This window comes from Euprymna scolopes, chromosome 18 (assembly GCF_053919585.1).
Source record: "Euprymna scolopes isolate OS-2025 chromosome 18, ASM5391958v1, whole genome shotgun sequence".
Lineage (NCBI taxonomy): Eukaryota > Metazoa > Mollusca > Cephalopoda > Sepiida > Sepiolidae > Euprymna > Euprymna scolopes.
The window spans coordinates 96,776,703-96,801,010 of NC_136499.1; the positions used below are offsets into that span (position 1 = coordinate 96,776,703).

General features: G+C 33.7%; 1 protein-coding gene across 1 annotated transcript in view; it reads right to left on the bottom strand.

The window, feature by feature from the left end:
* LOC145297698 (F-box-like/WD repeat-containing protein TBL1XR1) overlaps window positions 1-24,308 on the bottom strand; it is a 98,416-nt gene that overhangs the window by 48,504 nt on the left and 25,604 nt on the right. Inside the window, exons 2-3 of the mRNA XM_080143897.1 lie at window positions 17,204-17,253; window positions 4,763-4,887 (exon numbers count right to left, since the gene is read on the bottom strand). Of these exons, the coding sequence (XP_080000023.1) occupies window positions 4,763-4,820 (58 nt within the window). The 5' untranslated portion in view covers window positions 4,821-4,887; window positions 17,204-17,253. The remainder of the gene's footprint in view (window positions 1-4,762; window positions 4,888-17,203; window positions 17,254-24,308) is intronic.

Consider the following 24,308-nt stretch of genomic DNA (forward strand, 5'->3'; position numbering starts at 1 on the left):
ATGCTCTAGGACGACCAGATCCAGATTTTCCTTTTACCAAGCATTCGACTCAAACCTTTGACCAATTCACTTCACTACAGAAAGAGATGTTTTCATCTTTTCTTTTAAAATATCAAAAATCTGCTGTTAAGTCATTTTGAATTGCCTTAATCTTGCAATTTGTTTTTTATATCCTCGCCAAGATGCGGTCCTACCAGGTTTAGGATTAATTTTTCCACTTATTATATACTATAATAATCTGCAAAATAGAAATTCAGTTAAAATTAAAAATTCATGGAAAAATATTGAAAAATCGATTTCTTTCACTCTTGGCCCATTTTGTTTTTTTTTTTGCTCATGAGTATCTCAAAAGGATTGGTTTTCTTTTCAAATGATATTCACATTTTATTTATAAGTAGAAAAATCAATAATTTTTTTTTTTTTTTTTAAATAAAAACTTTCTGTATTGTGTATACTATCCTCATTTTGGGGGTTATATTCACAATTTCGTTGATACAAGCTCAGACCTTCAGATGCATCTTTTCGGGTTTTAGAACATAATTGGGACTAACTAGATAACCTGTACAGAATTTTAAATAAAACATTTTATTCAATCCATGGGGTATATTGAGCTCACCAAGTTATAAGTTAATTCTATATTATGTTTAGTTATCGCTTTTTGTAAAGATTGAACAGCCAAAAGATTTTCAGAACTGATAGTTAATTGACATGTTATGCCACGTGAAAAACTTGAAATTTACAAAATTAGATTAAATTTAGAGAAAGGAAAATTAATGGCTTCATGGCTTTACTCAGAAGTGTGTACAAGTAAATATTGAAAAGGAGTTTGCAGAAGCATCAACCCTCAAAATCCTTTGCAATAAAAGATTTTATTCCATTTGTTTTTGCAGAATAATTATGGTTATTTTGAATCTTCATATTTGTAAAAAAAAAAAAAAAAAAAAAAAAAAAAAAAAAAAAAAAAGTTCTCCCTGAAACCTGTGCTAGATGAAAAATGATAAAGATAACGAATCGAAAGATTAATTAAGGATTCAACTACAAGATGACATCCAGGGTTGTTGAGTCGGATTTCTAAGAGTCTAAGTCAGAATGTTTTATCCGACTCCTTGAGTCCAATAAATTGATTTTTTTTTTTTATATGGTTTTCCTGTTTGGTTTTACCAGTTGCACAATTTAGTAGTTTTTGTATGGTTTGGCTTTTATTTTTGGAGATACATGATTTTGTACTGTAGTGCAATGCTTCTACTTCAAGATTTCGGTCCATTGGATCACTGCAATGGTTATGAGGTTACAAGGATCAATGAAAACTGTCCTAGAGCGAGATCACTGAATTACATCAGATAACAATCCGAAAATTATCCAGTTCCTGAATCAAGGGAATTTGGCAATTGGATTAGCCAGAGATCGATCTGGAATTACATTCTAATCCAGAAAAAAAAACAAAAAAAAACTTCTGTATGTCTTTACTCACTCCTCTCTTCTGAGGAGGGGGTTTTTTGGCTTGGAATACCTTGCCTAAAGATTTCCCTATCCTAAATATTGTATTTCCCTGAACTGATAGCATAAAATTTCATTGTAAATTTTTTATCCCTTTGTTATCTTAACTTGTTCTTTTAAGCTGGTTGAGTGCATGCGAGTATATCATACAAGTGAATATTAAACTAAAGATGAGTATTTATAAAATGCTTGCAGAGTAGGTGTGGGAGGCTGGTATATGGATCTGCAGAACAGGTTTCCATATGGGAGTCAAGGAGTTGGAGTCAAAGGAGTCAGCATCCTAGGAGTTGAACTTTACCATCTGACACATCAACCCTGGTGAAACCACATGATCAACAATTTGATATCAGAATAGTGTCATGCCACCCCATTTGTTCAGAGAACTCCCAAGTTGGACATTGATGTCTATAACCATGTTCTGAGCGAGGTAGAGAAATCTTAGATCAACACATGACTAAGACGGGCCATACATATGGCAGCAAGACTCCACATCATACCAAACAGACAACAGACCTAGTTATTAGAATTGTGATGACCCAATTCCCCTGCAGCCTTCAACCTCGCCCAAGTGCAATCCCTGCAACTTTGCTGTGATGGAGACAACATATCCAGCTGCAACGCAAATGAGCTAAAGGCCAAAAATCGCCAGTGCCTTCAGCAGCCCAAGAGATGGTGACAAAGGTCTAGCCAGTACCAAGGTGCCTCAATATTGTCATAAACTGAAAGTCAAAATAAAAATTGTGAGAACAACTGATCCAGGTTACAAGCCTTTCAAGAGGAACATAATACACATCCTTTCAAAGAGACAGCAGCAGGGACACGAGTAATCAAATATCAAAAGTTAAAGAGTCAAGTAAACCTATCTGAGATACTTCATGCTTAGGACAATACACAGATTACTAATTTGACAGCGTTATGCAGTGAAAAGGACACTGCTCAATCATCCACCTCCAATACAAAGTAGGCTGACTAACACACCTAAGCCAACAGTAAAGGTAGTAAAGCAGGTTCCACGTTGGCTGCATAATGAGGTTCCCAGCGAGGATAGGATTCTTCAATGCAGTGTGAAAAGAAACTATTCTCTCCTTCCACAAATGGGGGCGAGGGAGGATATTCTATCCAAGGAATATTATATAGCATTGGTATTCACACCAGACAAAACTGAAATCTCATATGGTGGCAAAGACATTTGCAATTCTGAAAATCCAGAAAACTTGCCATCTTCATGCACATAACCCAGGGCATGGGTTTCCGAGAAGGGACGGTATTGAATTTTCAGCACGCCCTCTTTTCCTCTCTTCCTAGAGGAATGGAATTATCAGTACGCTTACCGTGTCAGGTTTCAATTTTACAGCTGCCTGCAACTCCACTAACAAACTCTGCCATAGTAAATAGGAAGATGTTCTTGCAAAGAGTCTTTAATTTCATCCATTGATGTGACAGACAAGTACAAGCATATGATCAATCAAAGATCAACATTTGACAGAAACATGAACTATCCGATTCTTCAACTATATTCTTCATGCTGTTCAGGATTATCAAGAGTGGCAGTTGAGTGTCCGTACTAGCTTATGCTAATATTGGTGGATCAACTGGGAACAAGGTGCAGGTTGCATTGGGCAGGTTGCAAGTAGCTGCACTTTGCATGGATATAAATCAAAGGAGTACCAATCTGGTAGGGGGTCAATCCTCTATGGCTGCAAACTTGTCAATGAGAAGGCTTAATTGGAAAAAGTTTTTGACAATGATTTCCCCAGCTCAGATATTGCCAATGGATCAACAATGCCCCAACTGCTGTTTTTCAAACACCCTAAACTGAAATCCGCGATCATCCATGGTACAACATTTGATAGTTTAGTCATGCAGCCTGTCACTCAGTGGAAGAGAGAATTCAGTATGTAATCTTGGATAGCTGAAACCCTGAACAACTACCATCAAAAATGACTTGGCATCGATGGTGGAATCACAATTGGTTAGCAGTCTCATACAACCTTGATAGTATTTGGGAATACAGACCAAAAAAGCCGGTTCAACCCAATCAAGGCAAATGACATTGCAGCAAAACTTAGTTAAAAAAAAATAAAAAAAATTGCAGTATTTGCTTATATGCATCACTTAGTATATTATGTGAGCTCTCGGTGAAGGAGAAATTCTAGACCAAGTTATTTTTTTCTTCCAATCCAGAATGGCCCTGCTTGGGGAGCTGGATTATACAAGACCTTATGTGTATATTCTCATGAGAAGACAACAGGAACAAGAACTTCTACAAAGAAAAATATACATCTAAGCAGCAAACACTTCAGCATTTCAAACTTAAAGATATTAGTATTACCAAGCAATATCTGAACTGTCAAACATTAAATTTGTGATTCATAAAGGTGTTTAGTTACTTAAATGCTTATACTATTTAAGTTTTAAATGTAATTTTTACATCCAATTAATACATTTCAAAGTAACCCATAAATTTACTTGCAAAAATACATAACTCAACTAAGGATGTATTCACTATTAAAAATATAATGGCAGCAACTTAAAAATTTAACCAAGAATAAATTCTTTGGACATCTTTGACATTTTTAATTATGATGGTTGGTAGAGTTTTTCAATACAACTTTCGCAACCAGTAAAAGTGGTTTAGACAGAACAGCAAAAAAAAAAAAAATCATCTTAAGCACTGAATTTGTTTTTCAACGAGTTGATGGAAAAAGGTGAAATTTTATGCATCATCAAAATTAGGATATTGCAGTAGGCCCTTGACTGAAGAGTGGCTGCACCTATTCAATGTACACCAGGAGTAGTTTTACTTTCATTGTTTGCTTTCCCCTTCAAATTGCAGTTATCAGTTGGTTTTATAAAAATACATTTTTAAAGTTAACGTATCATTCATTAAATTATTAATGAAAGCAAATTGTCATAAACTATAATTTTGTTAGGATAAATTTATAGTTTCCAGAACATTCAATCTTTATGATTTAAAGCAAGTTAAAATGATTTTCTATTTTACAATTTAAATGCCTTCATTTTTTCAAATTTAATTTCAATCTAGGTCAAACCCTTTTTAACCATTAAAAAAAAATTAAAATGGTTGATTTATGAATATATCCAAACCAGATTTAATTTTGTAATTAATTTTTAAATACAGATATACCAGTCCAAATATTTAATTAGTAATAAAATGTTTTAGTATGATGAAAAAATTCAGGAGTGAAATAACTTTATTGAAAGTATTTAAGTATCAAAATGAATTTTTTTCCTCACAACTTACCTGACTCTTGCAAGTACCTATATACAAGGAAATTGACTTCGTCGCTGCTAAAGCTCATTATGGTATCCAAAGAGCAATTTTCATTTGGTTTGCTTCCTCATTTGGTGATAATCTATAAAAACAATCTGAAAAGGAAAAATAATTTTTTTTTTTTTTTTTTAAACAAAATCCATGACCATTAAAATAGTTGTGCAACTATATTTGTTGCAAGACATTATCTCAGTACTACATAAAAAGTTATAAACACTAAATGACATGTTGGGTCAGTTTTTGTTAAAAATATTAAAATGCATAATTTTAATAACCGACACTAATATCTTTAAAATTATGAAGCATACAGTGAAAAGCAACAATACAAGATCCGGAATTTCTTAGTTCCTGTATTCTTAAAATTCACCCAATTGATTCCAACTACATCTTTAGGCCCCACTCTTAAAATTGAATCACAAAATGTAAAAAGAGCAGTTTCACTGTTCATGCTTTAATCATGACTAGTTTCAAGTAATTTGAACTCCTCAACCTGAACTATCAAAAACTTAAATTGCAATTTTCAAAGATCAAATGAAATCCAAAGAGGGATTTCAAGGAATATTTGCCAAAATAGATTAGAATTGCATTTTGTTAATATCCCTTAAGTATGGAACTAAAATAAAAATTTTGTAATTACAATTCTAATTTTGTTTATGCAATTTATTTTTCATAAATTAATTTAAGATAAAATTAATCCAAATTGCCCATCTAGGGAAGGCTCCATGTTTTGATAAGCTTCTAAGATTGACCTTTACTCCTGACCTGAAATGGAACACGTACATCAAGTCTGTTGCCAAGGTCGCTGGAAAAATAGTAGGATCCTTCTACTGCCCCAAAAGATATCTCACTGCTGATGCAATTCTATCTATTGCAAAGCCAAGTACATCCAAGGATGGAGTACTGCTGCCACATCTGGGCAGGAGCTACTAAAAACAGCCTATCCTGCCATGCAGAGTACAAAATAGACTTCGTAGCCTAGTGGGGAATGCCCTTTTCTCTTCCTTGCAATCTCACAGAAGAAACGTTGCGAGCCTGCATTTGTTTTATAGTTATTTCCATGGCAAGTGCACGTCTGAGCTCCAATCCTTGTCCCCCCCCACCACCAATCTTTCACGGAAAATACCCATCTAGCTGAAACTACTGTCAATAGTGTTCCATTCTTTATCTGTGCCTAAATCAAAACAGATTCCATGAACAAAGCTTTTCTTAGAAGTGCATGCCTGTGGAACTGTTTGCCTGTTTCCCACCTGACTACAACTTGGATGTCTTCAAGTCGAACATAAACAAATTCCTGATGAACCGCCCCCTTAAGGAAGACGTTATCAAATCTCCATTACTAATGATTACTATATTATCCCATTGATTACTGTACATGCAATAACTCTTATCCCCAAGTGGCTTCCAGGCCTTGATAAGTGGTGATTACCATTTAAAAATAAAAATAAATAAATAATAAAAGTTGAAATTGCCTGAACGCAGATAATCAGTGGCTACCGACAGGCAGATTTAAAAAAATTTTTTTTTATTTTTACTTATCTCCCAAACAAGGCAAATTGCCAGAGACAAAAAGTGAATGAATTAGTATTCCCCTGTAGGTATGGCACCTAAGTAGGGGAATTGTACAGCGAGACGTTCATTAACATCATCTCAATTTCTGCATATTGGTACAGTCATAGAAATGGAGCAAGGAGGGACTTGAAAGCTATTAGTAAAAATCCATCCAAGATCTAGGAACTTTTACAGTAAGGCATGCAATTTTTCTGATGGGTCAGTCAAATATTTGTGCCAAGGGGACATCAGTGTATCGGACTACATTCTATTTAAGTACTTGTAAAACAAACAGACGCAACATTGCATGATGGAACAGGCGCTGAAACTGGGTAGATAGTGTAGACCTATTAGATAGGAGTTTCCTGAACCCTATCTAATATCTAAGGAGGATAGTGGTTGGTGCATCCACCCAGATGTGGCAATAATACTTTATGCAAGAGTAAATGGTAGCTTTGTAGAGATATAGGATACTGGCAGGTGTAAAAAAATTGTTTTGATAAAGAGCCCACCTTTCTTGCAGCCTTAATCAGTTTCAATTTATGTTACCCGTGATTGTTAGGCAGAGTAGTTTGTTTAGACTGAGGACGATATAAACCATGGTAATGTGTGGGTGGTTGAAAAGGTTTCCATTGTCTTGGATATGTGCATGTTCATTTTTCCCCCCCAACAGTGTCATCAGCAAATATACCCATAAGACTTCAACATGACAAGTATTGAACGTTAAAATATTTTTACACCCCAAAAGTCTTTATGATGTAAAATTGGATTGTATGTTTTTTCATAGTAACAATTTGATTACTATCTGAAAAATATCCTCTTTTCAGGCAAAACTAAATTTGACTGTCGCCGACACTTCATCCATGGTCATATAAACTGCTGCTGGCTGATAGTACTAAGAAATATTTTGGAAAGAAAAAAAAATAACTCCCTAGCTTTAGGTTGGTATGGCACTCCAAAACAAAAACCTTTCCATAACTGTCCAAGTGGCAAATCCCATCCAACAAAAATGCAGTATTTGTAAAAAAAACTGCACTAAAATGCTACAATGACCCTGAAGGGGGGATTATTTTACATTAAAAAATAAAATTAATCCCCCATCTAAATTCTAAAATGTTTTTTTGCCAAGTTTTTCAGGGTGTTCACAATTAAATGTAGCATTACATTATCGAAAGGCAATTGGGATTTAGGCATTAATCTCCAAAAAAAATTTTGCAATATTAATTTTAAGACAATCCTATTATATTTCAGTTTCTTCTACATAAAATGAATTACAATTCAACTTGAAGTTCTAACTTTCTTTTAATGAATACATGGAGTTTTTAAGGTATTACGTGTGCATTGGTTGGGTACTGGGAGGGGTGTATAACAAGTGTATATGCGCATTATACATATATACATGTGTAGGTCTAAGAGTCTTGACTGATGAGTTAAACGTACTGATATGTGATTAGTCTAGTGTATTGTGGGTATCCATTAACACTTTATGGACAGTTTCACTTGTAAACCTAGCAAAAATCTTCCATGCATCCCGAAATTAAAGATGCTTTTCTCCGAAAGTGAAAATGCTCACACAGGAATTAATTGAGGATCATTTATTCCTTGCTGGGTTCCTTTTTATAGTTGGCACACTCTGTATAAGGTTACATACATGGACGTCCTGTCCAAAATCCCATCCATCTGCTAACAGATTGCATATCAAACTGCTCGCCTTCATAAAATTCTATGTCTCACAATCTTTTCCATTACATCACTATATATAACCTAAAAATACTTGGTTTTTGTCATGTATCTTTGTTTATATTATGGTTAGCTTAATTCTATCCATAAAGTTTAGTGTACATTTTTATTATGAAATGTAACATTCTTTTCTATTAAAAGAAATTAACAAATAATTTTATTTGTAAATATTAACAAAATGATCATAATTGTCAACCAGCACATTTAATACAAATTAAATGGAACTATTAATTTCTGGAAATTTTCAGCGACACATTTCAATTCCTTGCACTAAAATCCATTTGACAATTTCATGGCTTAATCCAATTTTAAGCAAAGATGACATTTTCTACTGAAAAACTAGTAACAAATTTTAAAAAATGTAATGAAATGCATATGGTTTTAAAGAGGGGAAACATTTACCTGTGCAAGGTACAAAAAGTCAACTTAAAGTCAAATTTTTAAATGGTTGCTAGATCAAGCGCTTTCTATAATATATCATCAAAACATAGTAAGCAATGTCAATTTTTTGCATTCTTGCAAAATCTAATGCATAAAATGAAAGTTAAACTCATTTTTGTACACTTAAAAATGAAGTTGAGTTCGTTTTAAAACCAACACTCAAAGATTAATGATTAGCAATTTACAGGCATAAGGTATGTACACAGAGGGAAACATTGCAAGATTATACACAACGCATTACAAACTGAGGGTTTCCATAAGTTAATATTCTTCCCGGTCTAGTCATGAATCTTGACATTGCATCAAATAAGCAAACCAGTATCAACAGATGAAAAAAATCTGTCATTTTTATTGAAGATAGTAGTAAAGAAAAAAAAAAAAAAAAAAAAATTATGCAAACATTTTAAAGAAAAAAATTGTTCCTAGGGTGAATACAACATCCAAGTCTGGTGTTACTCTAGCAAGATTGAGCAACATCTATGCTACTAATCTTGTCTAAGAGTGGTGCAAGAAGAATGTGGCAGGTTTGTGGGCAAAGGAGTTATTGCCTTATTTTATTCCGGGGGAGGGGTAGACATCTACAATACCTTTTTAAAGGGATTATTGAAATTGAAGGAAACATCTTTTCTGCAAACATACACAAAAACTGCCCTAAATTGTTGCCAAAAGACGTATACAAGAAGGGTTGGGAAGTCTTTCTTTACACCTTATTTCATATAGTGTCTACGATTCACCATTTATTAACAGTCAACGATAAAACTAAGACTGGAATTTTAACGACCAATGGCAAGAGCTGAAAGATGGAAATCCCACTCTTGATTTGAATAATTCAAGTATAAATTCAAGTAAAATTAAAATATAAATTAAATATAAATAAAAATACTTGAACGGTTTTATTTTATAACTCAAGACTTCTATGAAGAAACAAACATCTATGGCACAGGTTGTTCAGTTTTATTTTTCTGTAATTTAATTCCCGGGTGACACTAAATAACCCTGCTAATATGTAATTCCTTTACTTGAGGAACCTAAAAAACAAAAGTTTTTCTCTAATAGCTTCTTGCCTAGAAGGAAGAGACTTTGGAATTCCCTTTCTACTTCCTAACTGTACTGACATGCAGAAGTCCAAATGCAATGTAAACCAGCATCTTAATCTTTCTTGGGCATGGCCTCAATTAGTAGCCCCTTATGTCCAAATAGTAATATGCCTCGTTTGGAGTGAAGGAGAGTTATGAAGAGAAAAAAAAAAGAAAAAGCTTGGTAAGACCTGATGGATACAAAACTAACTGATGAATATGCACCCTTCCTCAAATAGAATAAGAATCAAAAGACTTATACACAAAGAAGTTTTTAATAAGTTTTAAAAAGTTTAAAAAGCAAAGAATTGTAAAGGGCCCTTTATATTCTAAGAGCATCATGAAAGACTGGATGTTTGTATTTGCTGAAGGACATAACTTTCGGAAGTATTATTAACTGCATAATTGCTAATATATGTAGTGATCAATGTTAAATGAGTGCACAACTGGTGAAATATGAAAAGTAACGTTTTAACTATTTCTTTAAGTGCTTTGGACCAATGAACAAGGACCAACAAAGGGGGCACCACTTATCAAGGCTCCGAAGCAACTCGAGGATAAGGGTTATTGAGTGTACAGTAGTCAATGGGATAATTTCTTAGTAATTGTTAGTAGAAATTTGGTAAATTGCATTATTTAATGGGATGGTTCATCCAGAATTTGTTTACGTTGGACTTGAAAAATAAATTGTAGTCAGCTGGAAAACAAACTAACGAAAGAGTTCCACAGGCGTGCAGCTCTGAGAAAGCTTTGTTCATTGAATCTACGTTTCGGTTTAGGCACAGATAAAGTCGGGAAAATTATTGCAAATGGTTTCAGCTAGACGGGTGTTTTTCGGGAAAGATTGGCAAGGGGGGGGCATAGATTGGAGCTCAGACGAGCACTTGCCATGGAAATAACGATAAAGCATAGACTTGCAACGTCTGTGGGAAAGAGGTTGCAGGGAAGTGAAGAGGGCATCCCCACTAAGCTATGAAGTCTATATCGAACTGTCAAGGCAGGATAAGCTGCTTCTAGCAACTCCTGGCCTGATACGGCAACAGTACTCCATTATTACTAAAATTATTAAGCGAAGAAAAAACTTGAACAGATCAAATTTTTCAATCTAAAAATTTTGTGAATTTGATCAAAACTAAATGTTATTTGGAAACCATGTACCAATAATCAAAGTGTATGCAAAGCAGAATTATATATGCAGCTTTTGCTCATCAAGCTATACTAGTCAAGCCAATTGGAGGGGGGGGATCACTTTACATTATATAAGATTACTATACTATTAATCTCACTATTACATTAATAGTTTTTTTTTTTAAAGATTGGATAAACAACCATGCAAAACAAAACCAGTCTTCGTATTTTAAAAGAAATCCTGCTTAGAAAAGCAGTCATTTATTTTATACATTAGCATTTTTATGCACAAAACATTTTGGAAAAATATGGCCTCAGTAAGATACTAGAAGGCACATCCATCATTGTTCAGTAATGAGAACTCCTTTGTACTGCTCCTAGACTTGATTGTTGCAGTGTTTACTTGAATCAGATTGTACCAGCTTGTTTTTCCTGTCCTGTAAGACATTCTGAATCATGGTGGTCTATGCACAATGATCCAGAGTCAGATTGCATTACAGAACTTGAATCCTATTTTAGTAATGTTCTGTAATTTTTTTAAAGTCACCCTCTTACATTGCTACTACTATATTACCTTCATCACTGTCATATTCCATCATCCTCATCGAAAACATTCCATGTACAAACAAGATTATTGGTTTTACTATCATTTATACAAGTAAATATACACAACCATTTCCAAATCCAAATTATTTTCATAAAATTAACCATTAAAAATTGCTAACCACAAAGATCCTTTTTGGTTGATAATTTACGCATGCTGAATTGAATTGCAGGTCAGTTGCTAGATTTTTACTCCAGTAACAGGAGTTGTTGAGCATTGTTCAATTGTGACCCCTTTATGAAATTGATGGAATTACATCTATGAAATGGTAGCTCTTATTTGCAGGGGTACATAAATAGTATAGTAATGAAAAGCACTAGAGAAAAAGGTTTGTTTATTTTGGAAAGAAAAATATTTAATGGAGAGAAAATTTCTGAAACTATTTAAAATTAGAAATCATCCAGAAAGAAAAAAAATTTTAAATTCAACTTTGAAATGTATTAGATTTGAGAATATTAAGAAAAAATACAATAAAATGTTTAGAGTTTGAAAGAACCGACACTTTCATACTTTTCAATATTTCAGTTTTTACAAAATAATTTCTTTAACAATTCGTTTATAAATTTTGCATAGTTTCAAATTTTCTTGAAGTTCTCAAATTTCCATACCTTAACCTAGCGATTGCTTCCTCCCCACCCACCCTTTTTACCACTTTAAAGAGGTTTATGACATGCAACCTATGGAGCCATTTACCAGTTGCAGGTTATGATAAGACACTCCTTCCCTATAATATCAAGTTCCTTTTATACGATAGTAAACTCTTCCTCTACAAACACCTATAAACCAAAAAGGATTTAGATTAACATTAAATATGCATTTTAACTTGCACGTGTTACTTTATCAAAAGTTATTTTTCCTTAGATTCTTATCTTAAATGTTATTTTTACATGTTTCAATCTATATAAGCTGCCCCACTTCAAGTGCATCTTTACAAACTTGGAAATTCAAAATCTGGAACCAATACTGAATTTAGAACGTTTTAATCCATGAGCATAGATTCTCATCCAATAGCCACAACTGGATAGAAAGTGTTAATTTTTACTTTTGTATGCAGTGAGAATTCAAATATGAACCTCCAAAAAAATTTACTAAGAACTATTACTAATAGTTTTAATAGTTACATCATAGATTACATTTTTTCAATTCCAGACTGTTATAGCTATTCTAAAAGCAAAGTAAATTTTCAAGGAAAACCAAACTTAAGTTTGCGACATTTCCAAGGATACTATATATATTAAAATTCTGGCATAGTGACAACTTTTGCAAATTAAATTAAAAATAAAAATAAAATAATGCAATGATTACTGGTACTGTAAAGATACTTAGTCCACAAGGACCCGTGGCGCAGTGGTAAGAGTACTTGGAAAAAAAAAAGTCAATGTAGAAGTGAGAGTCTTAAAATTTAAGGTTTAATTCCCAGTGTGGTTGACCAAAAGATACAATTGCATAAAAATACAACTGCAAATTACTTAGGACTTCTATACAGTCATGGTTGATGGAACAAGAACATGTTACCCCCAGGAAGTAAAAGTGTTCTGTCCAAAATTCCAGAGTTTGAAAAACATTCGTTAGACAAAATACACCTCAAGGTCAAAAGTTACGTCAACTAAAACATTGTGAAAATGATATTCAAGATAATAGTAGTCCAAAGAATTCAAATACAAACAATCGAAGTTTCCCAGGGTTCTACATTGCGATTGAAACAATCGCATTTGCGAGTGATTTTTCAAAGTGGCGACTAGAAATAATGAAACTTATTTTTTGGCGATTGTATTTCTTTCACTGACAATCTTCCAAAGCTCACTAATGAGCGAAAAATATCTTGTCGACTGTTTAATAAAACGAACAAAGTTAAGTTATTTAAACACTAAAAGTTTAATAGAGCAATATACTCTTTGAACGAAAGCTGTTTTAAAAAACATCCGAAGAAATTAGAATGTTTATACCTTCAAGTATCAACATAAATTTTTGTATATTTAGAATAACATTTAAAAATATACAGAAAAACAACTTTATTATGTAGATAATAATCACAGAACAAAGATGTCATATTCTAAAAATCATATGGCTTTGGCTAGTAACTTTTCTATTTGGCTAGTAAACGAAAATATTTAGTTGTCAAAGGTCAACTAAAGATAAATTTGTCCATAGAGCCCTGCTTCCTCTATACTTAGATCAGCACCATTGTACACTAAAATGGTTAGAGGGGGCATCAGTGTAATTGAACTATATACCTAAAAAAAGGTAGGAGGTTATGTGACAATAGTTTAAATCTAAACATAAGATTAGTTGTAAAAGATATACAAGCAACTTTTTTTTTTTTTTTTTTTACAAAGGCATCACATTATCAAGGCCCAGAGGCCACTCAAGGATAAGGGTTAAAGAGTGTACAGTAGAAATTGGTCAATATAGTAATCATTAGTAATGAAAATTTGGTAAATTTAATAACTTATATGGAACGGCTCATCAAGAACTTATTTACTTTAGACTTGAACACAACCATATTGTAGTCAGCCGGAAAGCAGGAAAACGGAAGACAATTCCACAGGCATGCAGTTCTAAGAAAGAAGCTTTGTTCATGGAATCTACGTTTAGGTACAGATAAAGAGTGGGGGAAATTATTGATAGTGTTTACAGCTAGACGAGTGTTTCTTGTGAAAGTTTGGCGAGGGGGGACCATAGATTGAAGCTCAGTTGAACACTTTCCATAAAAATAACGATACATCAGAGACAAACTCGCAACATCTCTTCTGTGAGATAGAGGTTGCAAGGAGGAGAAAAGGACATCTCCTACGAGGCTACGAAGTCTATTTTGAACTATCAAGGCAGGACAAGTCCTTTCTAGCAGCTCCTGCCCAGATGTGGCAACTATTCCATCCTTGGACGTACCTGGCTCTTATATAGGTAGAGAATAGCATCAGCAGTGAGATATCTACTGGATCGATAGAAAGATCCCACCATTTTTCCAGCGGCCTTGGCAACAGATTTGATATACGTGTTCCATTTAAGATCAGGAGTAATGGTCAAGCCCAGAAGCTTGTCAAAACTTGAGGCCTCCTGAAGACGAGAGCTATTCATTTCAATTGATGACAAATGTGGATTAGAATGTTGATGATGTAAAGAGAGAAGCTTGGTTTTAGATGCATTAAAAGTAACCAGCCACTCCTTTCCCCATTGTACTACGTGCTCAAGATCAGAGGAGAGAGAATTGGAGAGAACTTGGTCGTTTACTGTCTTAGATGTGGTACCATAAATGGTAGTGTCGTCAGCATAAATGTCTACAAATGATGTAAGGATATGATTTGGAAGATCATTAATGTAGATCAGGAAAAGAGTTGGGCCCAGGATGGATCCCTGAGGGACACCGGCATTAATACTGTGAGCTTCTGATTTTTGCCCCTCAACTACTACTCTTATGAACCTATCAGAAAGAAATGATTTAATAATTGAGAAGACTTTTCCAGCTATACCATAGCTAGCGATCTTATGAAGTAAACCTTTATGCCATACCCTATCAAAGGCTTTAGATATGTCAAGAGCAATTGCCCTAGAAAGATTGCCACCGTCGAGAGATTTGCTAATCCTATGCGATATAACTGTAAGGACATCTGCTGTAGATCTAGCAGAACGGAAACCATATTGAGTGTCACTAAGAAGGTTATTTTTGTTGAGATGTTTGATTACTTCTGTATTTAACAGATTCTAGCAACTTACTCATGACGCACAGGAGACTTATTGGCCTGTACTGAGAGGGGGATGAGCGATCACCTGAATTCTTAAATACAGGGCATACTGATGAGATTTTCCAGGGAGATGGGAAACTATTCTCCTTAAGACAACGTTTAAACAGTTTTGTAAGTATGGGCGCTAATTCAGGTTGAAGTTTTTTGAGTACTATAATTGGAATACCATCAGGGCCAGTTGCTTTACTCGAATCAAGGTTTTTGATTAGCTTCGCAACATCACGTACAGATATACGTATATCACATAGCGTGTTTTCTGATACAGGAGGAAATATTGGGGGTTGGCGGTCTTGGTCGCAAAGGGTAGAATTAGCTGCAAAGTTCTTGACAAAGAGTTTGGCTTTGTCTGATGCTGACGAGATTACCTCAGGTCCATTGATAATAGTTGGGATGGAGCACACGCTTCTGTTCAGGATTCTGTTTGCTATTTGCCAAAACTGGTGGGAACCAAGCCGCTGCTCAGCTACTTTGGACTTAACAGATTGAGCATACAACACTCTTGCGTTCCTTATTACTTTCTTACAATGGTTGCTGGCAGTCCTGAAAACGGCTTTAGTTTCCATACATCTATTACGTTTGAAGCAGTGGAAAAAGTGATTTCTGTGCGCAATGGCAGCAGCACATTCTGGAGAGAACCATGGCTGGCTGTTAGGTTTTTGCTGAAACTTTTTAGAGGGTATGAAATGGTCAATACCTACAATTAACCATTCAGTTAGGTCTAATACTATAGAGGACACATCCTTTTTAAACATGGAATGCAGAGGTAGATCAGATATAAATGTACGGAAGCTATCCCAGTCAGCCTTAGTGTATCGATATACTGTACGATGAAGAGGTACGTCTGGGGACTTATTACATTTCATTTTTATCTTAATTGATACAGAGTGGTCGGAAGATCCAAGAGGCGACAGAACAGAAACTGAACATAGTTCAGGGCAAGTTGTGAGAAAAAGGTCTAGTAGGATCGCATACTGGCCGTCATTATCGGGCACACGGGTAGGTTCATGAACAATCTGAGTGAGGTCATAGGCAATGGAGAAATCATGACAGAACCTCCCCTCATCATCGGTCTTGTTTGAGTGGGTCAACCATTCGACGTTGTGAACATTGAAGTCTCCACATACGTGAATGTTAGCTGAAGGATAAGTAGAAAGGACTTGGTCAATTTTCTCAGATATGCTTTGAAAGATAGTAACTCCGCTGTTGTGGGGGCGATAGAGAGTAAATATAAATGCAGTAGTGTGAGCTAAAGCAACCCGGAAGCACATATAGGGTAAGTTAGGATCTTCCCTGGAGATGTCCCTCCCACATGGAAAGCTATCTTTAATATATGCACATATTCCATGCCCATGGCGATCTTGGGGGTCAGATTTAGAAGTTAAGTTAGAGTATCCTGAAATTGCAAACTCATCTAGGGAAATAGCCTGTCCAATGCCAGTTTCACTTAAAAATAAAAGGTCTGGTTTAGTCTCCTGTAATTGGGTTTCAACCTCTGGAAGGTTAGAACGAAGACCCCTGATGTTGGAGAAGGAGACATGGTAGTAGGGGTCTACGTTGGAAGTTGGAGAACTGGAAACTACTTGTGAATTTGATATTCCCATGAAACTTTCACCTTCAGAGGAAGCTGGTTCAACCCGCCTAGGTTACATGTTTGATATATACAGAGGGCTTTCCAAAAGCCATGGCTTTTTTAAATTCCACCCAAGTGGATCAGAGCATATTGCAAATAGCATTGTTATAACTGAACTTATGCATTCATGATCTGAAAGATTCATCTAGTGTAGATATTAACGTGAGACTAAGAAAGCAACTCTTTTCATGGATATATTCAGAAGCAGATATGCATCATCGAATTCCTGGCAAAAATGCATCGAGAATAGTGGTAACTATGTAGAAAAATTTCAGGGCACAAAAGGTGGGCCGTTTAATGCTATCACTCCTCTCTTTGTAGCTCTCCAACGTTTTGAGTTAAAAATAGGCTTTACTTCTGGACAACCCTCATACAATAAGAAAAGTTTTCAGAAAGTCATGTGTCATTCATTTTTTTTGAATGTATAATTGTGCAAACATGAAAGCTCTTAATTCATTATATTTTTAACCTTTTTTTTCAAAGAAAGCATAAAGTACTCACTTGGTGGCTATTCAGGGATCACACAGTGACATTGGGATGATTCAATCAACCTATAAAGAAAAAAGAAATTAAATAACCTTGTGAATTTAAACATTTTCTATACAATATTACAAAAATTGCATAAGTTTAAATCGCTGATTTTTCCATTCCCAATTTTGGGAAAATTAGAAATTTGAAGAATGGGAGGGGAAAGGACAGCAAGTTTACTTTGATGGAACTGTCAATGCGATCTAATCATTACCCTTTTACACAAACGTTCTACACAAGTAGAAGAGAATTTTTTAAATTTGATGTCAAAGTCCTAGCAATGTACTATAACACATCCACCCTCAAAATTGTTTTAACTGAACAGCATTGGACAGTTTATAATTAATAAAAAAAAATGTACAGTGGGGCATGAACATGATTTTAACCAAAGTTGATGCAAAACCTTATATACAAGTTGCACCAAAAATGTAAAAATATTTGACTAACTGAATCGACATTAATAAATTGTCGAACTGCCAAGTTAGAATCTACCCACTGGATAATTGCCCAATAATAGTTTACAATCTTTAATGAAGTTCCAATTGAGAGTGATTGTTTAAATATAATATTCAAAGCACATGAAATTTTACTTAACACTACAGGAAGAAAGTATCGTATCTGTTCTGATACTACAGGCCCATTCCATGCCAAGTGTTACAGTTCAGAAAGGTTTGCAGCAATTGTTAAATTTTCCTCATACATTACTCTTTTCGGCTTATGTAGTCTTAAAGGTATTACTCTTTCATGTAAACATCCCTATACCATTTTACGTTTCCTAGATCGACACTTCAGATATAACTCCCTCAAGTGCACTGGACTATGCTTCACCACCGTATTCAACTTACTGATATTTGGTTCACACCAGATATTGCTTTTGCAAAACTGAACTTGACAGTGGAAACAGTATTTACTAATTGTGTGCAAATTCCAAGAGCAATAGGAGCCTTCTATAACGTCTGAAAGTGAATGTTTAAGAGATCGAAGATATACAACTCATGCTTTCTACTGAACCAAATTATGACAGTCATTGCCAGCACCCTCAAAATGAAAATCTGGACCTGACCAGGGTGATGAAAATGTTTTTCCAGCCACGGTTATGGTCTTTGGTGTGGTTTCCAGTGAGGGCCATCTCATGGCACCTCACATATTAAAAGTCAGCTTGAAAGTCAACACCAAAGTGTACCTTAATGTGCTGAAGAGTGGCGATTCACTGGCAGACCCTGGATGTGAAAGCAGAACTCAGCGCCAGCCCACAAGTCCAAAAAGACCAGGCTTGGCTTCAGGAGTGCTACAACTGTACACTTATCTCAAATCGAACTCAAAAGTACACCCAGTCTTGAACAGGGGATCATTCAATCTGTAATCAAATGCATTACCATTGAGTTATATCTCTAGATGACAATATCTAGAAATGATTTGCTGAGATTTTATTTCCTTTATTTGGTGCAACGTAAAATATTCCCTGTAAAAATATTTCCATCTATAAAGAGCTAAAAGACTAAGATTGGATTTTTTCTATTTGATACTTGTATGAATTTCTGTACAAAACATATCTAAGAACATCGCCAGACAAATTCCTATCATTTTGAAAAATATGAGGAAGGAACTACACAAAATAACAGAGTGGAAATATTTTATAGCATTGTATGAGCAAGTTTTGTTGAAATAAATTATTGAAAGTTTTGAAATGATATGTCAGGTGTTACAACTTTAAAGTGTTCTTTCAAAAAGGAAAACAAATTTATATTTTTGTTTACAGTAATTTCCTCAGCTTTTACTGGCGAATCAGAAAAATGTCAAGCATCATGTTACATGGACAGAGCTAATTGTGAAATTTTAATGCAAAAATGATTAACGGAAACTCAGGATCTATTTTAAATCTATGTATGCATTAATCATGGTAAATGTAATGATTAATACTAAAAAAAAAAAAAATTAAAAAAAAAAAAAATCTAAAATCAGATTACATTTAGAGCCCTAGCAGAAACACAAGCAGAATTTGAACTTATACTTTTTATAATTAAGGATGTTGTCTTTCAGAAAAAAAAAAAACAAATGCTGGAAAATATTGGCTTATAATTTGATTTTTTTTTTTTTTACCACTTTACATGGAATGAGCCTACATTTAATCTGTTCTGTCCTTGTCAGCAAGAACATTCGCTCCAAACTATTCTTTAGAGTTAAATTTTCACCCGCATTAAAAAACTGACTAACCATCATGGGGTGTCAAATAAATAGGGACTATGTAACAAAGTAAGTTAATTTTCGGAGGAAGTGAGGAAAAAAAAAAAAAAATGCTGAATATAAGGAAAATTAATATCAGTCTAGACAAATGTCCAACATAAAATACTATAATTGGTAGATGTTTATTTTTATTGGTGGTTGTCATACACAGAACATTAGATACAATTTACGCATTTCAAATTAGACATGGCAGCTACTTAATGGATGAAGACAGTTATGAGATGTTCTAGAGCAAGATATAGATTCAGAGTCAAATTAGTGATACAAGAAATGTATCTAGTTTAGACTGAAAAATGGTAAATAAATTCCTTCAACTTAGGTTTATAGTGTGGATTATTCTGATAAAATTTGAATATAAACAAAATTTAACCTTTCCCCTTTATAAATGTACTATTATTTCTGTGTCAATTTTTTCTTTTTCACATAAAAAAAAATTGACAAATTTGGTGTGCAATATTGCAGACAATACTATGTGAACTTGAGGGTTTTAAATGGTCTTTCACAAGAAATAAAAATCCAAGTTGACATCTTGAGTGAAGGAAAGACCAAATAAAAGCCCCCCCACCCCCCCTTTTTTTTTTTTTTTTTTTTTTTTTTTTTTTTTACATAGTCCAAAGTTATTTTATATGTAGATATATCTATACTCCTATAAATTTGAGTTTTTGTGTAGTGATATATTAAAAACCTTTTCTATTTAAGAAAATAGAACATTATGGGTTATGGAATTGCATTCATCTGCAAAAGATCTAATTTGCATATGCTTTTAAACACTTAAATTCCCAATTAGTTTCAGTTTCATAATGGGATGATCATTAGTTAACTATTTGCGTAATTATATTCATGCGGATATTCTACATGATTTATAATTGCATAAGGTAAACACAAACCTCTTTCCATATATATGTATGCGTATATTCATGTTTAAAAAATTTTACCTACCAAACTTCTCAGATTTTGATCTACAGACATGAAACTTAATATATAGGGTATTTGAAGTCCTGTGAAACTATTTTGGTTTTAGCCAGGGAAAAATCAGTACAAAAGTGAAAATTAAAGAAATGGAATTTACCAGGTGATGGTCAAACATTATGAATTCGTAACATAATAGCTATCAGTTCAGGTTTTAATTTTTAGGCTTGCAAACAGGTCTTCATAGCTCAGGGATTAACATTAAAAGGAAGAAGCAAATTGTAAACTAAACATTGATTTTTTGGGGTAGCACACAAATCATTTAAATTATATATAGAGTCCGATATAAATACAAAATCTGCATTAATCAAAATATATTTAAGCATATTTTATGACCGATCAATGCGGGGCAGTCTGTTTGCTTGACCTGTGTCATGAATCCAGATTCAATGTTTGCTGTTGAAATGAATCTTATAAGACTTTAGTGTCTTTTTAAGTAAGGGATTTTGCACATGTTTTAGGTTGGTCTGACCTAATTGCTTTCACCATGAATTTTCATTAAATGGAAAAAATTAAGAATTTTTCACTTGATTGAAACCCAGCACCAATGGCATACAAGACAGCAAATTTTCAACCAACTTAGACCATTCATAATCCGATACCTAGTTGTACCACAAAAACAAATTGGATACCTTAAAGTTGAACAAGTATCTTTTGTTACAGTATTTTTTTTTTTTTTTAGATATAATTAAAACGTTTTGCTTTGATGCTACTAAAATGAATACCTAAGAAATCTTATTCAACAAGTGAAAAATATAAATCAAATATTTTGGATTACTCTGGTCTGCTTCAGTTCTGTTACCCATGCACAGGTCACTAAACTGTCTCCATTTGACACCTTAAGAAATCAGGGTTTCGTGTTTTGTTTTTTTGTTTTTTTTAAAAGGGAGTTGTTAAAGCATGAAAGCCACTTGAGGATAAGGCTTAATGAATGCAAGGTGATAGTGTAGTAATCGTTAATGATGTAAGTTGGGTAGAATTTGATTTAAGGAGACAGTTCAACAAGTTTACATTGACTTGAAGGCTTCAATATTGTAGTCAGCTAGGAAAAAAGGTCAGCAGAACAGGGTTCCATAAGCAGTTTTAGGAAAGCAGCCTTGCTCATGAAATGCAGATTTCATGAGTGGGGAAAACTTGATAGTGGTTGTAGCTAGGTGATTGTTTTTGTGAAAGCCCGGCAAGGTGCCAACCATAGATTGGAGCTCACATGAGCACTTGCCATCAGACAGTCATAATAAAAATAAATCTAAGTCAATGAGGAAGACTAATCAGACAAAATGTTTGCATCTATTAAAATATTTTAGCATAGAATTAGATTAAAGTTATTTCTTGTATTTCCCATAGAAATATTATATTGGATCTGAATACTTTACATTTTGTATCATGATGCAGATGGAAAAGTTCTAAGATTTATAAAACCACTAGCAAGGGGTACCCGGCGTCGCCTGGGTGTTTGTAGGTGTGTGTGTGGAAAAAAAAAAAAAAAAAAAAAAAAAAAAAAAAAACAGGTGCCCGTGAAAAATGAAGCTTTTACGACGCGCAGTTGGAAAATAGTAAAGTGTGAAAAAAACAGGTGCGCGTTTTTGATTGACATGATGGCGATAGGTATTCAGCAGTTAGAATTTTGTGCGGGACAGCTTTTAATGAGGTCAATAAATCGGTTTGTTTGTTTTTAAAAACCCGCTCCCTCGTCTGATATGACGAAGTCGACATTGACCAAAGTCGACATTGGCTCTGGGCCTGTGATTAGAGTCGAGTTTTGCTTTTTTTATACCGAAAACCGAATGTAACGCGTACCGATGCGGGAAATGTGGAATAATTAACGTTTGAAAGTCAAAATTAAATAGACAGGTGAGCTCCATGGTTAAGTGAGATATTACAATTTATGGATGATATAAAAAGTTTTAAGTTGTGAAGCGAGCGAGCGCTTCTCTGAAAGAAGCCTTTTGTGGACATTGAGGAAAAGCGTACATACATACATTTTCGCTTATATATATATATATATATATATATATGAAATTTACAAATATCAAATCAAATTATACAACAAAAATGTTAAGGAAAAAAATATAAGTGGAAAGATTGTTTTATCGTATAAAAACCATTATTTTATGAAACTTTCTGAACAATTGATTTTATAGAATCAAATATAATCATGGGATATTGCCTATTCCATATTAAGTGTATACAATTTTAATGAAATTACATTTCAAGTGGTATATCTCAATTTTTACTTTTTTTAATAGCAAGATTATATTTAATCATCCAATAATAAAAGTCTGTAAAAGCTATTATTAACAAACTAGGACATTGTAATTAGATGCATAGTATAACAAAGGCAAATAGATTTTTGCTAAGCAGTCAGCTGACAATGACAAGTAATTATGTATTTAAAATCAATTACTCATCTTAATAACCTACTTTCAACGAAGTTTGAACATTAGCATGAAGTTTATAAGAAAAAAAAAAACGCACTTTTACAAAGAAACAGATTTTAGCTACTGGCTAAAGTTCTAAACAAATCGATATTGCATTTATCTACATAAATGTGAACGTATACTTGCTTCACTAATCATGTATTCAGGTTTATTTTTATGGGCAAAGTAAGGTTTAATATTAAAATTTTTCACTTTTAATAGACACAAGTTTAAGAAAACAAGGCCAATAGTCATTAGTCGCATGCTTTCGTGTAATGCATGAATGTAGGATTGACATAAAATTCTTAAAGATAAACTAAAATGACCTAAAAATGGGCTGAAACAACTTAAAAAGTAAATGACTTAGAATGACTTTAATGAATTAAGGATGAATTGAATGACCTTAAGGACTTGAATGCTTAAAAAATAACTGGAATCCTTCAAAACTTGAATGATCTGGAGAATGACTTGAATGGCTTTGAGACTGACTGGTTGTAAAGTGGGTGATCATTTTACATTAAATCAATACAGAAAAGTGATCCCCACTTTATATCACAAAGTTACAAACATAAGTACAGCATGTAGTAAGAACAGATACTACACTTTGATCTTGGTCAAGAAAAGCTTAAAAAGCTAAGAACAGCATCTATTAAAAACAGACCTTTGATCTTAACCAAAAAGGCCAAGCACAAAAGTTATGGATAGACCGACAGTGACTTATAGTCGCTTGCACGCGACTAAAAATTTGGTGCTTCATTAGAATTTTAAAATATTGAAGTAAAACCAATGGTCTTTACTGAATTATGTTGCAGTAATGAACATATCCAAAAATTATGGAAAACGATAAGGTTGAAAATTATCAATGAAAACAATTTCCAGAAACAATTAGCAAAACTAAGTTTAAATTTTTTCCAAGGTTTCAGAAAATTACCTCCCTTTTCAGCAAGACTCAATTTTTGCTAATTGCTTTCGAAAACTTCAATAATTCATTTTCTATTATATCGTTTTTTTCTAGTTTTTGAATATGTTCATTACTGCAATATAAGTAGATAATATTGGTTTCACTTGAAACTCAATTTTCACTTTCAAAGAAGTACCAAATACTCTTAAACAAAATTTAACTTTCATATTTGTTTTGTTTAGTTATTAATTAACTCTTGTAGGTTAAATCAAGGTCAAATGTGGATTTAATGAAAGTTTCTGCAGAATCAACTAGATTCAAACTTAGGTTTTCAGAGTGTGGTGAGCCAGTAACAATTACCCCTTCCCACCTCTTAGGTTAGTTATATTGGATTATTTTTACAGCAAGATTTACCTCCCGTGTAACAGTAGGAAATAAATTATTGATAAAAATTAACTACTTCTGGGTAATGCCAGGTAGTTTTGATAAATACAAGTTATTAATGTGCAACCCTGCGATACAGCATTAAAAATTAGTAACAAAATAC